The 13,270-nt window shown below is 38.5% G+C and overlaps 1 protein-coding gene across 11 annotated transcripts in view; it reads left to right on the top strand.

Annotated features, from left to right (window-relative positions):
• LOC127436648 (serine/threonine-protein kinase WNK1-like) overlaps positions 1–13,270 on the top strand; it is a 91,784-nt gene that overhangs the window by 33,314 nt on the left and 45,200 nt on the right. For all 11 annotated transcript variants that reach the window (XM_051690912.1, XM_051690922.1, XM_051690911.1 and 8 more), the window contains exon 3: positions 11,234–11,406. In XM_051690912.1, coding sequence (XP_051546872.1) covers positions 11,234–11,406 — 173 coding nt within the window. The remainder of the gene's footprint in view (positions 1–11,233; positions 11,407–13,270) is intronic.

The following is a 13,270-nucleotide window of genomic DNA, read 5'->3' as shown; positions in this document are numbered from 1 at the left end:
TGTCAGTTGTTTTTTTTTTTTAACTGAAGGGCTGTGCTTGGCATCCATTTATTGTCTGATCGGTCTCCTTAAAACTGACTAGTTGTTCGTTTTGGAAATGTATAGTTTTGCACGTCACTAGTGGTTGCAGCGCCTGATTCATTGCGGGTATTGCGCACAATTTTAATAATTCTTGCAAGTTCCATGTTCCATAGCGTGGGAAATTCCTGCACACTTTTATTCAAGTTACAGTGCAGCTGTAAATTATTAAACAAATAGATACAAATGAACAAATCAAATCAATAAACTTGGTTTAGTATCAAACTGTAATTCCAGATAATGCGCAAGTATATCTCACGTGCAGCTGTCAGGAGTGCGTTGAGTGCTTGTTGGGTTTAGTGTGAGTGCACGCAGTGAGGGAGCGCTTTTGTCGCATAGTTACTGAACTTTAAGATGTTACAGATGTATAAACCTTTCTAAACCTGTTCATTCGAAATGCAAATGATGTTATACCGCGTATCCGTAAGGGAGCGATGCAATAAAACAATTACTCCTGTTTATAATGAACAAAACTGTTAATATTGCAAGAGCGTGACTTTGGAGCGATCTATAGTTTTGACGCCTTTCATATCTTGCCGCTCCATCATTAGTCATAATGCAGCACATTTGACAAGAAAGGCAGAAATAACAAAAATGCTTTGTGAACCAGCTGCATGGTGAAGAGAGACACTTAATCACCTTTTACATCTCTCACCTCCATCTCTCTAGTGTTCCATCCAGATTCTGAAATAATGGGGGCTCTGGGCAAAAATGCCCCTGAAATTCAAAATATGGGGGCAAAAAGAATGCCCTTGCGAAAAGTTCCTGTTGTTTTACTAATCTGATATAGCTCGAAATACATACATCGCGACCTTCATTGGAATTTTCACTGAACATTATTTGTTTCATGCCGTCCGTTGTGCAGTTGTTGCAGTCAGAGTCAGCGGTGAATGCTCGCAAAATAAACGCGTACAGATGGGTACTCCGCTTCTCACGCTCCGCATCAGTTCAGTGTCGTGCTCACACGCTAAATTACGTGACCGTTCAGAGTTCGGGCCATTTATTCAAAATATACTATCCTAGTGAGTAACACTGTCCTTTTTTTTAAGCTCCCCCCCCCCCCAATATGAGCCGTGTAAGGGGGGGAATTCTTCCCCATTTTCAGAAATGAATTTCAGGCCCTGAGTTGTATTGGACACCCAAGGCAGAGCAGCTGAATCTCCCCACAAGCCCTTCACCTTGACCTCTGTTTACCTCCCAGAGAGCATAAGTCTTACTCAGACAACTGAAATGGAAGATAATGGAATTATATGCATCATTCTCTCCACCAAGGCCACAAATCAACCCCTGGGGGGTGAACTGCACTTCCCAAAAATTGGGTCACACAGAACACATGGCCCTCGTTACGAACCGTCTGTTAAGTTCTGATTGATGATATGCCTACTTTGAGTTTGAGGGAAAGACAATCAAGTTTTGCTTTGCTCTCACTAATTGGAGTCCAGCATTAAATGCATGCTTTAAATCTAGATTAAGCTGTCTTGGTTTTGCAGTAAGTTTGGGGAACAACTGTTAACCCTTATTCAAAGCAGATGCCTGACTGCTGCACTTTTCCTTTTTCATTTCCTCTGTCATTTCTCTTCTCTAAAAAAAGCCTTCAAGACCTCTGCGGCATGACAACTCAAGCTCCGGATTGGCACTGAATCTCACCGTAGGAGGTTATCAGCAGCACTGCTTGCAGGGCAGAGCAATCACTGCTGAGCACAAGCCTCTCTTTCTCCAACCACAACTGATGAAAAGCTTTAATGTTGCACTCCTGCTACCCTTTCAATTGGATGTTTTGCTTAAAAGGACGAGAAATGAGGAAAAGAAGGATTTCAGATGAATGGCTGGGTAGGCGAAGGGTCGTCCTAAATAGTTATATTTGGTTAATGAGAAGGCATTAGCTGCGTCAGTTGGGAAATTTGAACTGATGACCCGGACTTCATGTGACCAGAGTTAGAGAGACCCAGTAAACATTTTCCTCTCATAAACACATTGTCAACATCTTACCAGCTAAGCCACCGTTTTTCTTAGTAAGGAGGCGGAAAGAACTTGATTTAAAATTTGTAAGACAAAACAATAAAACATTTTTTTTATTATTGCCATCATCTGTCAGACACCTTGTTCTATTATTGGTTCGTTTCCTTAAATAGGGAAACAGACAAAGAATTTATATTTAATAGATTTTCATACGTCTTTGAACCTGAGTCCTGAAAAGAGTGCACTGATTTAGGTTCCGAGTATTCAGATGTCAAATGAAAGTCTTATGATGTTTACAATGATTTGCAACAACGAGAGTGTAGCAGTAATAAGATGAGTCACTGGTTAAGTCTATGTAATGGGGTTTTTAAACTCATGATCAGCCTGCAGCCGACCATTTGGCTCTCCAAAACACCCAGAAGGCTCCAAGTTGAACCAGTGTCGTCTTTCCACTTTATCAGGCAACATGCAAAACAATGGCGATACATTTCTGGCCAGAGGATGTGGTTCATATTTGTTATAATGTATTAAACTTATGTCATGGCCACTACTAAGTGCTGCTGGGAAATGGAACACAGGCTTTCAGGCAGTCACGTGATTGAGTCCGTCCATCAGAGGGGCTACTCGTATGGTTAATAGAACATCACAGCAGTTAAGCTGATTATTCCTTCGCTCCTTCCAAGCACAATTAACGAGCCTGGATTTTTAACCTCTTTGAGGTACTGAGTTTGATTTGTTACCATTTCTCTTGCTTTATTTTTTAAATAATGTTTTGAGTATTTCATATACTACAGTTAAACAGGGGAGGGGTGGTGGATGGTATTTTTAGGATCAATGTATGACTGGCGCCTGTGATAGTGAAATATGAATCCTCTGAAGATTGGAGGGAATGAGGGTCCCCCTGGAGGCCAGAATCTTGTCTTTCCATTAACTCCTAAGTGCTCTGCATGCCTGTAAAAACAGCTTCACAACCACTTCTGGAAGTACAGCAACTACAACAGTGAGTAATGACGCTTGACTTCTCAATGATCGTTAAAGCCAGAATAATTTGATTGCTCAAATTCCAATTAAGATGACCATATTTCACCCCAGAATTTCGCTGTGCAAAGTTATGTGACCAAACCTTTACTGTGACAGAAACAAACCTCAGCTCAGGGAGGAGAAAAGAGTTACTTTAAAATTCAGGTAGCTACCTATAAATACAGTTCAGCTAACTTTAACTAACTTGCTCAACAAGATTCTCTTCAAACTGTTGCTATGACAGTAGTTGACCTGAAAGAGAGAACTGACTGAAGAAGTGCATGCTAATATTGACTATAGTGCAATGCTGAGAATGCAATGGTCACATTCTTTTCATTCAGAATTGTGTTCTTTTTGGAACGCAACAAGTCTTGAAATTGCATAACTAAATGCATTTACAAACTAGCGTAGAGTATTTTTCGGGCCATTGATGATCACAATTACCATCTTCTTGCTTGTTTTGCAGTACATTTGGCTCAGCTGCCAAACAAGAGGCCCAAAACAAGGTTCTGCCATGTGGGTTCCATTATTGTGGAAAAGTACTGTCACAGATATGGATTTGTGTTCCTAGAAACCAGGGCCTGGAGCCAGTTTTTTTTCTTTCTTTTTTGGAACAGAATTGGACAGATGTGATGTATTACAGTGCAGGCATAACAGAGGATGTGGTCTTCACTCCACTATAGTGTTAGCGTTCTCTGAACAAGGATGGACTGTTCTATAGGATAAAATAGACAAATAGATGAGCTGCATATGAGAAGCAGCTGTTGTTCTGTAAACTGTTTGGGAATTTCCCCTGCTAAAGTGAACTTTAGTATGGATCATCAGAAGCTTTCTTAGATGATGCATTCACGGCTTGATGCGAATCATTAGATCTGTAGCCTTGTAGACACTGAGAGTTTAGCAGCTGTCTGCACTCAGAGGCCCAGCACTTTTTCACCCTGTGGCATTGAAAATTAGCTTCATGGGGCTCTGTGTGTTTCACCAGGGCCATGAGCTGCAAATTTATCTGACATAGGTATGAAGCACTCATCTAAAGAGTTACAGAGTCCCTGTAAAATCCTCACTGACTAGCTCACTGTAGCTATATCAAAAGCAGAAATGGCAGTTTCACGTAAACACATTACAATTAAATGACCGCAAATCATATTTACACAGATTCATTTTGAGTAGCCTAATTATTGTATAAAACCACTTTTACACAATATTTACTCACAATTCACTTACAAAATATATTTAAAATAGTGTTATCCATTAACCTTCCATTTATTACCTTTTGATAAGTCTACTGGTAGATTTGGGAAATTACACAAAGGAGAACTCGCATGTTATTGGTCAATGCTGATATTCCCATAATGACCAATGATCATCATTATGCCAAATTAAGAATTCAAATATTACAAATATTACTCTTTGCCTCACTTGTGAACCAGCATGTTCACAGTTGCAAAGTAGGACAAATTTGCCTTCAAACACCTGACAGGTCCCATTCCCTTTTGTAAGATTTAAATTGCTTCCTCAGAAGCAAAATACTGAAACATACCGTATCAAAAATATTTGAAAAATATAATACATCAAAGACATTTTTTCTTGTAAAGACATAGGCTACTGATCTTTTCTAGTCTATCAGACAGTGGACCAAACTATTGCCTGACCCGTAGCACACGTGTTAATTGTCTCAAAATTCAGGCAGCCCCTTTTATCTCCTAATTGTTGAGGTGCGTGTGCAAATGCACTGAAGCCAGCTCTCTTATCTCTTGGAGCTTTGATCTGCCATTTGCTTCATTCCCCACTGGCATTGCCTACGAGAATGCTGTGCAACCCCGCTAGCATGAGTCATGCCAATCCGTTTTATTTGCCTTTTTAAAACATTCAAATCTCGGGGGTTATTCAGATGTGCTGTTATTCAGAGGTGACTCCCAGCTGACTCTGTCTCAGCCTCCTCTGCAGATTTGGTCCAATGATCAAAATGAAATTTATTTTGTTTTTATTGTTCGTTTTGTCAGTGATGTGGTCACTGCTTTATTGCAATTCCCACCACATCTAGGGGCTTAGGTATTTGAGGCTGTCTGTTATTATGTGTGCACCCTACCCACACAACTTTTGAAATGCTACCAGATGATAGCCTCCTGTATGAATTGACACTGGAAATAAAAGCCGTTCACTTTGCTAGATGCTGCTTGGGGGTCCAAACACTATCTGTGCCAGCACTCTTTAGAATGAAACCTCAGTGGAAATGCACTACTGTAAAAAAGGCTCAGCCTTTGAGAAAAACAGAGAAGCTCTGTGTTAATTTGATTTCAGGAATTTAGAGTTGGAATAGTGTCCATTATCATTATTGTATTAGCATGAGGTTTATTTTCTCAGGAAATAAAAAAACAGCACGGGCTAGTTTTCTAGAAAGGTTCACTGCTGTATCTGGTTACTGCAGTATTTTCTGGGTTGTTTACAGACTGGGGGCAGCGCAGCCGTGTTTAGCTCATGCCAGGGCAGAAGTGTAGACCCAGTATTTTTTTTGTGTGTGTGTGTGTGCGACAGGCAAGGGTAAACAGCTGATTGTTCACTGAACTGTCTATGCACAAGGTCACATGACTGGCTAAGCATAGCTAGAGATAAAAGCTGATGTGTTTGCCTGCGAGTTAGCGAATAGTTGGTGGGGGGGGGGGGGTGTCATATTTGCCCTTTTTTTTTTTTTTTTACACCCACGTACTACCGTTTGAAAGATTTATAGGTTTTTGAAAGAATTTGAAACTTAAAATTACTAATGTAGGCTTGTGTTGTCACAGTACCAAAATTTCAGTAGTCGGTACCGATACCAGTGAAATGTCACGGTTCTCGATACCAATTTCAGTACCACAGCAAAAATGTGCTATTGAACACACCAGTTTAGTTATTTTTAATAATTTAATAATTCTTTTAATAATTCTTTTTATTTTCCAGAACTCCATGTTTTAAAGTTTAATTTAATTTCATCATCAAAATGGTGCCTAATTAATTAATTCTTACAACTTTTAACAAGTGAAAATAGAACTTTTCAATAGGTCATTGCATTTTGAGGCCAAACTTTTATTTAATAGCAGTCTTGCTTGTGATATATTGCTTAATAATAATAATTATTATTATTATTATTATTATTATTACTACTGCTTCATTTTACTATACAGTTGTAATATATTTCTGTCACAATTTCTTCAATTTCGGGCATCTAGCTTTTATTATGAATCGTGCTTTTATTCTGGAAACTTCACTTTTCCGGATAAACAGTTGGTGACACAGCCCAGTGAGATGAAATCTCATCTCTTTACGCTGGGCTTTGAGGCTGACAAATAAAATGTAGGACAAAGTTTTGGAGTATTGTATTTTAGATTACTGGTGTTTGTGCATATGTTCATTTTTAAATGGTATGTTTTAAATTGTATTACTCTGAAGCACTTTGGTCAACTCTGTTGTTTTAAATGCTATATAAATAAAGTTTAGTTAAAATTTAAAGCGCAAATGCTGTGATTTAATTATATAAATATATAGTCTACTTGTAATACACGCTTTACAGTGTATTGGTGCCCTGCTTTCTCATCTGATACAACATGAATGATTCTCAATGTCTGTGGAGTTTCCAGTGTACGAGCGGTAGGATTTATACAGTACACAGCTCATCCACACTAGATTGCAGCATTCAGCGATTTAAAAAAAAATCACACTAGGACATGTCACGATTTTAATTTGATTAATTGTCCATTTCAGTGTAAAAGGAGTAACGGAGCACACGTTTAAAAATAAGCCAATCGACCAGTCAGCTATGCGACTATTTAGTGCAAAGGAACCATTTGTATTCAACAAATAAATATATACAATATATCATTTTAACTTATCAAACTAATTTTGTTATTTTAGAATATAAAATACAACATATATTACCATAGGCTATTAATATTATCATAATGATAATTTTGTAACATACAAAATTACAAATGGGGGCTAAAGAGTTAACTTGTTCAAGAACCATTTCTGGGGCTGTACTGAATTACGACACAATGACAATTCACCTGTAGTCCCAGTGTCTTTGCATGTTATTTGAATATGCATTCTAAGATTCTATGCAGCATTCTCATAGACAACACTTTTCTTACAAACTGCTCCCAGATGATTGACAGAGAAAAAAAAGGTAAGAACTCCCCATTTGCGCGTGTTCCGTGAGACACGGTAGCGTTGCACGTGTTGGCGCCAGAGCGCAAATTAACTTCAGGTGTGTTTCCTCAAGCACGCGTCTTTGTGTCTAGCTGGCATTTCAAGTCGACAGTGGCGGATTAATGTGCAAAATTGCGCATGACTACCCTGGCTGTTAGATTATAGATACTGCGGTGGCGAGAGATATAGTTTACGCCATCCAACCATTTGATAAGCCTTTTTACAGCTAAACTATTTATTAAAGCAGTGTCAGACAGAATCTGCAGAATGACTTCTGACAAATATCCTCCACAACACCTCTCAAATAAACTTTTGGATTATGCATAACAGGAACATTGATCACAGCAGAGGATTTTGACGTCCCACGCGAACAAACGGTGCATGATGGCTGTAGCAGCGACGCATTAAAGGACAAATGTAAAGAATTAAAGAGACAAAATTTCTAAGAGAGAAAACCTGTTAGTGCGGAACTCTGCACAAATATAGCTTCCTATATTTATCTATTAATCATTGTAGTGTTAAGATAAACATGTAGTTTTTTTTATTAAATAAAAAAAATATTTTTAATCAGGGAGACGATTTTAGAATCGTTTGGCTCAAGAATCGCGATTTGTAACAGAATAAAAATGTTTTCCCAGCCTTAATGTGGCATAATGTTGATAACTATAAAAAAATATTTCGTCGACTCCCTCCTTTTCTCTATAAAAAAAAAAAAAAAAAAAAAGCAAAAATGTAGTTTACAGTGAGGCACTTACAATGGAAGTGAATGAGAAAATATTTAGAGGGTTTAAAGGCAGAAATGTGAAGCATATAATTTTATAAAAGTACTTCTTAATTCTGTTAAAACATATTAGTTGAACTAAGTTATTTAAAGCGTTATTTTTTGGTAATTTTAGGGTTTATGGTGTTACGTCGTCATGCCAAGAAAGTTGTAAAATGTAATAACTTTACACAAAAAGATTTGTTAGTGATTTTATTACGCTTACATGCATATTGTTTGTCTTTTAGCTATACTTTTGAAAAAGCGAATTCTGGAGCAATTACAGATTGGCCCAATTTACTTCTATCGTAAGTGCCTCACTAACCCAGATTTTTGTTTTTTATTTTTAAAGAAAAGGAGCGACAAGTCGAAATAAATTTTTTGTGGTAATCAACATTCTGCAACAAATGCGGTCGATTGAGCTTATCTTGTATTGAACCTGGAATATTCCTTAAATTCTGAGTGCCCTTGCTTTTTACTCTCTCCTGTAACCTGAGGTAGACTTCCAAGTTCGACCATGTTTTTCACAATTTGATTTACCTTCCCTTTCATGCTTCCTTTCTACTCCCATTGCACTTAGACCAGTCAATAGTGTTTACACTCTTTTTCCCCCAATCTAAGGCTGAATCTCCATTTGTTTGTCTCTCTCTCTCTCTCTCTCTCTCTCTCTCTCTCTACTGTCCTTTGGGATTAGTGGTACTTAATGGGTTGCAGATGCCTGCTGCTAGTACAGTTGTTAGTGCATTTGGGAAATGAATGACAGTGTCTGCATTAATGTGACGATAGAATGCTGCTGTCAGCATTCTAGAAAAGCAGCACATCAATGCCCAGACAGTGAAACTGATACCTAGTAGACTGGCTGCTGATAGTCAGTGAATCTATAGATGTTCACATGCACAGAAATTTAGTTTTTATAACATGCACAATGCATTTTGCTGCCAGATATACAGGACAGCACATAACTCTTTCACAGAATGGAATTAGCAGTCACATAATGCATATGATTTAGGCCAGGGGCCGTATAAAAGTAGGCCACAGAAAAGAAGGCCCATCTTTTTATCTTTCCACAAAGTGCCAGATGAATTTAAACTGCAACTGTCGGTTGCTGGAGCAGTAATAATAGTGATTAACGATCAGGCTTGTGCATACCGTTTAAACTGCTGATAAAGACTCGCCTGACCGGAAAAGAAATATGGCATAACGTATACGCCGTGACTCGCATAACAGTGAATACCATCATGCACAGGGGTGTGCATTCAACCCAAAAACTACTGCTGTTCTGACACATTTTGATTGGACAGGTCAAGCTCCTTGGATAAAATATCAGAGAGGTTTTTTGGGGGTAGGTTAGACAGTTGGGGGAGATTATGTACTGTTGTTTTCCATGACTGGTCACATTGAATTGCAGTTGCACCGAGATTTTGCTGTTTTGTTATCTTAAGGCTGATTTATAATTCTTCGTCGAACGCCATAGACAATGCGTAGCTACTGCTGTTACGGTGTAGCCTACGCCCTAGACTGATGTGCACCTCTTCAAAAATATAACTCTGTGCCGTGTCAACTCAGACCACAACAGCTGTGATAGGTTCCCTTTGTAGCAAAGACCATCCCCCAGCATGAAAAATAAGATATCTGAGGAAGCGACGTATTTTCTCTAAGACTATTTTAAAATCCATGCATCGTATACACTTATCGGTTATCACGTCAGATTGTATTTTGACTCAGGAGAATCATCGGGCACATCTGCTGTTTTTTTGTTTAATTTTAAAGGAGTTACAAGCGAAACACGACAAAGACAAATATTGAAAACGCTACACTTCTTAAAAAGTACCTGTTCAGAATTGGTTATTTTGTTTTTTAAATCCAGCTTTTAAGCTTTAAAACAACACCCATTTTGTGTTGGTCAAGTGAGTAGTTATTAATTAATTTGATGGGGGTGTGGGTTTCCAGCACGGAGCATCAAAGTATGCCATAATATTTATTTATTATTATTTAAGTGACTCAAATACAATACAGTATATGCTCTGCATGGCAGATGTGTAATAAATATGTACTGAATAATAAAATAAATAAAATGTACCTAAATCTCAACATAGTGTTTTTTTTTTTTTTTTTTTTTTTTTTAAATCCCCTTTTCTCCCAATTTGGCATGCCCAATTCCCACTTCTTAGTAGGTCCTCGTGGTGGCATGGTTACTCACCTCAATCCGGGTGGTGGAGGACAAGTCTCAGTTGACTCCGCTTCTGAGACGGTCAATCCACGCATCTTATCACGTGGCTCGTTGTGCATGATACCACGGAGACTCCGCGTGTGGAGGCTCATGCTACTCTCCGCGATGCACGCACAATTTACCACACGCCCCACTGAGAGCGAGAACCACTAATCGCGACCACGAGGAGGTTACCCCATGGGACTCAACCCTCCCTAGCAACCGGGCCAATTTGGTTACTTAGGAGACCTGGCTGGAGTCACTCAGCACACACTGGATTCGAACTCACAACTCTAGGTGTGGTAGTAAGCGTCAATATTTGCTGAGCTACCCAAGCCCCCTGAACTCGTTTTTAATGCTACAGTAATTCAATAAATACTTTTGAATCCAAGAATTGCATTTGCCTTGAAGTGAAGTTGAAGTGTATAGTTATTTTAGAAATTAATGCATTTTCTCTCAGTGCAATAGCATTTTGGCTGTGTACTCACAGAACGACACAGACACACCAACACAGAACTATAAATGCAAAGCACCACATGCAGCTTTGCGGAGCCTACGTCGTAGGTTCGACACAGAAGTATAAATTGGCCTTTATAAGTGCATTGTGTGTGTGTGTGTGTGTGTGTGTGTGTGTGTGTGTGTGTGTGGTCTGTACTGGGATTAAGAGTAGGATAAGGGGACCTCTCTCTTTCTTTTCAAGTTGATAAGTCTTTGTCTTCTTTGCTTTATGCTTTGTCTATGGGGACGCTTTTGGATGGTCCAGCAGGAATCTGGCATCGCATTCCATTTTTTAAAGTTGAGTGGACCCCCTCGCCCGTGAGCCACTGTGGTTTACATGAAGTCATTAGAGCAAATTTAAAGCACATCTTTAATACTAATGCCACACTAACTTCTCGGTGTAATCAGTCCTGAACCTATTAAAATCCAATAAATTGCTGTGAAATATGGATTCCATTCAATTCAATTCATTTAAATGATGTAAGTGACTAAAAGTCTTTGTATTTTTCCTCTTCTTGTCCTTACAGGACCGAAAGTTGTCGAAATCAGAGCGTCAGCGGTTTAAAGAGGAGGCAGGCATGTTGAAAGGGCTGCAGCATCCAAACATTGTGCGTTTCTATGACTCGTGGGAGTCGCCGTCCAAAGGACGCAAGTGCATTGTGCTGGTGACGGAACTCATGACGTCAGGTACCCTAAAAACGTGAGTAAAGAACATTCACACCAGTCTGGTATCATATTATCGAAAGCCCAGTATCATGTGTTATGAGATTTGGTCACACTTTACATTACAGTGTTCTTGTCACTGTTTTTACATAATTAAGTATTGTGAAATAAAAATTAAGTACTTATACTTGATATGTAAAAATTTGGTTGAGGTGCTTGCTTGTAATTACTCACTGTTAATTGTCTGGGTTTCCACGGTCATGAAGAACATTTGTGGTTTCCAGGCTTGGAAATGTAATTGTCATGGAAATTTCTGTAGTTAATAAAGTATAAGTAAGAGTTATGCTCAGTTCTGAAATATTTCGTTACATCTCAATGAAATGATTTAAAGAAAATCCATTTTAAATGATTGCAAATAAACAAATTAATTCTACGAAAGCTTTGGGAAACCAGTATCATTATTACAATAATAATTATGGTGTCATTTCACACAGTATGTGTAACAAGGACACTTGATATGTAAAATGTTACCCAATATTTTTTCTTTTGTTTCTTTTGTCATTTTTTTGATGTTCACATTTTCTACAGTTGTGAAAATTGTATTGTGGTACATGATACAAATGCAACAACAGAGCTCCCTTTCAAACATGCTTTTCACAATACCCATTAACCATCAGCAGACCATCCACAGCGGCTGTGATTATCTGTTTCAAAACACACAGTCACAATAGAACAACTGAGTTAGAACTGTTACCAGAGTGATCGCAGGGTAAGAGTGTCATGTCACCTTCATGTGAGACATGCAGAATGAGTCCTACCCCTGACCAGATGCTGGAACTGCAGTGAGTACACTCACTGGAACAGTTGCCCCCTCCTGTGGATGTGTGGGTTCTGACACACTCACACCCACATAGACAAACATACTGACAATATGGAGAGTTTAGGCAACATCTGCACTCACAATGCATTAACTTTTTTGTAATGTGACGTTTATGCGAATGAAATGGAATTTTCTGCAAAAAATAATGGTGGGACTTGATTTTATCAAGTTCTATTATAAAAGTTATATTTACTGGTTTAAATTATTTTACCCACCCTCAAGCCTCTGATTACATCAGAAGGGAAGGCTTACGAAGTTATTTCATTTTGATGAATAATTGTAGAAAAACAATATTGGACCAAAAAACTGATAAATGGTGCACAATAAGACCTCACACAGATAATGTATAAGCGAAACGGCGGTATACGGACATATTGTTTATTGGACAAATCTGGGTTGGGCCTTTTAAGATGGGAAAATATTATGAATTTTGATTGTTATCATTTGTGGTCATGGGTTTGTTGAAGTCGCCCGGGGCACACCTACTAAAAGCATGAGCCCTCACCAAGATTTGTCATCCAAAGAGGCTCAGTCACACACAAATAATCTTCTGTCACAAAGCTCACAACAACAGTAACACCACCATAACTGCCAGAAGAGAGAGTAAGAGCAGGAAACACGGGGAGATGAGCGAGAAAAGGAAGAATGAGAAACGGTGGCTTTGTCAGAATTGCTTTGTGTTCATCGGCCACTGGCATGTAAGCAATGTGTGGTGTTTTGCATGAATGGTCCTCCACCACAAAGATAAACAGTGTTTAAGAGGACAGGTAGAAATGCAGCATCCCAGAGACTGAGCCAGGCCATGCCTAATTATTGTTTTCATTACCATGCAATAATAAACAATAAATATCATATAAAAGTGTTGCAGGTTTTTTCAGTTATGCTTATGGTTATCCAACAGAAAAATTAGCTTTTGTTGTCATTTATTGTGTATTTGCTTATGTATTTTGTTTCTGCTCAAAGACTCCTTTTGAGGTTGACTATTTTAAATTAAGAGTGTTTCTTGTTATGAAAATTGTAG

Source organism: Myxocyprinus asiaticus, chromosome 47 (assembly GCF_019703515.2).
Source record: "Myxocyprinus asiaticus isolate MX2 ecotype Aquarium Trade chromosome 47, UBuf_Myxa_2, whole genome shotgun sequence".
Classification (NCBI taxonomy): Eukaryota; Metazoa; Chordata; class Actinopteri; order Cypriniformes; family Catostomidae; genus Myxocyprinus; species Myxocyprinus asiaticus.
Note: the sequence above shows the minus strand (reverse complement) of the source record. Positions and strands in the feature narration are given on the sequence as shown.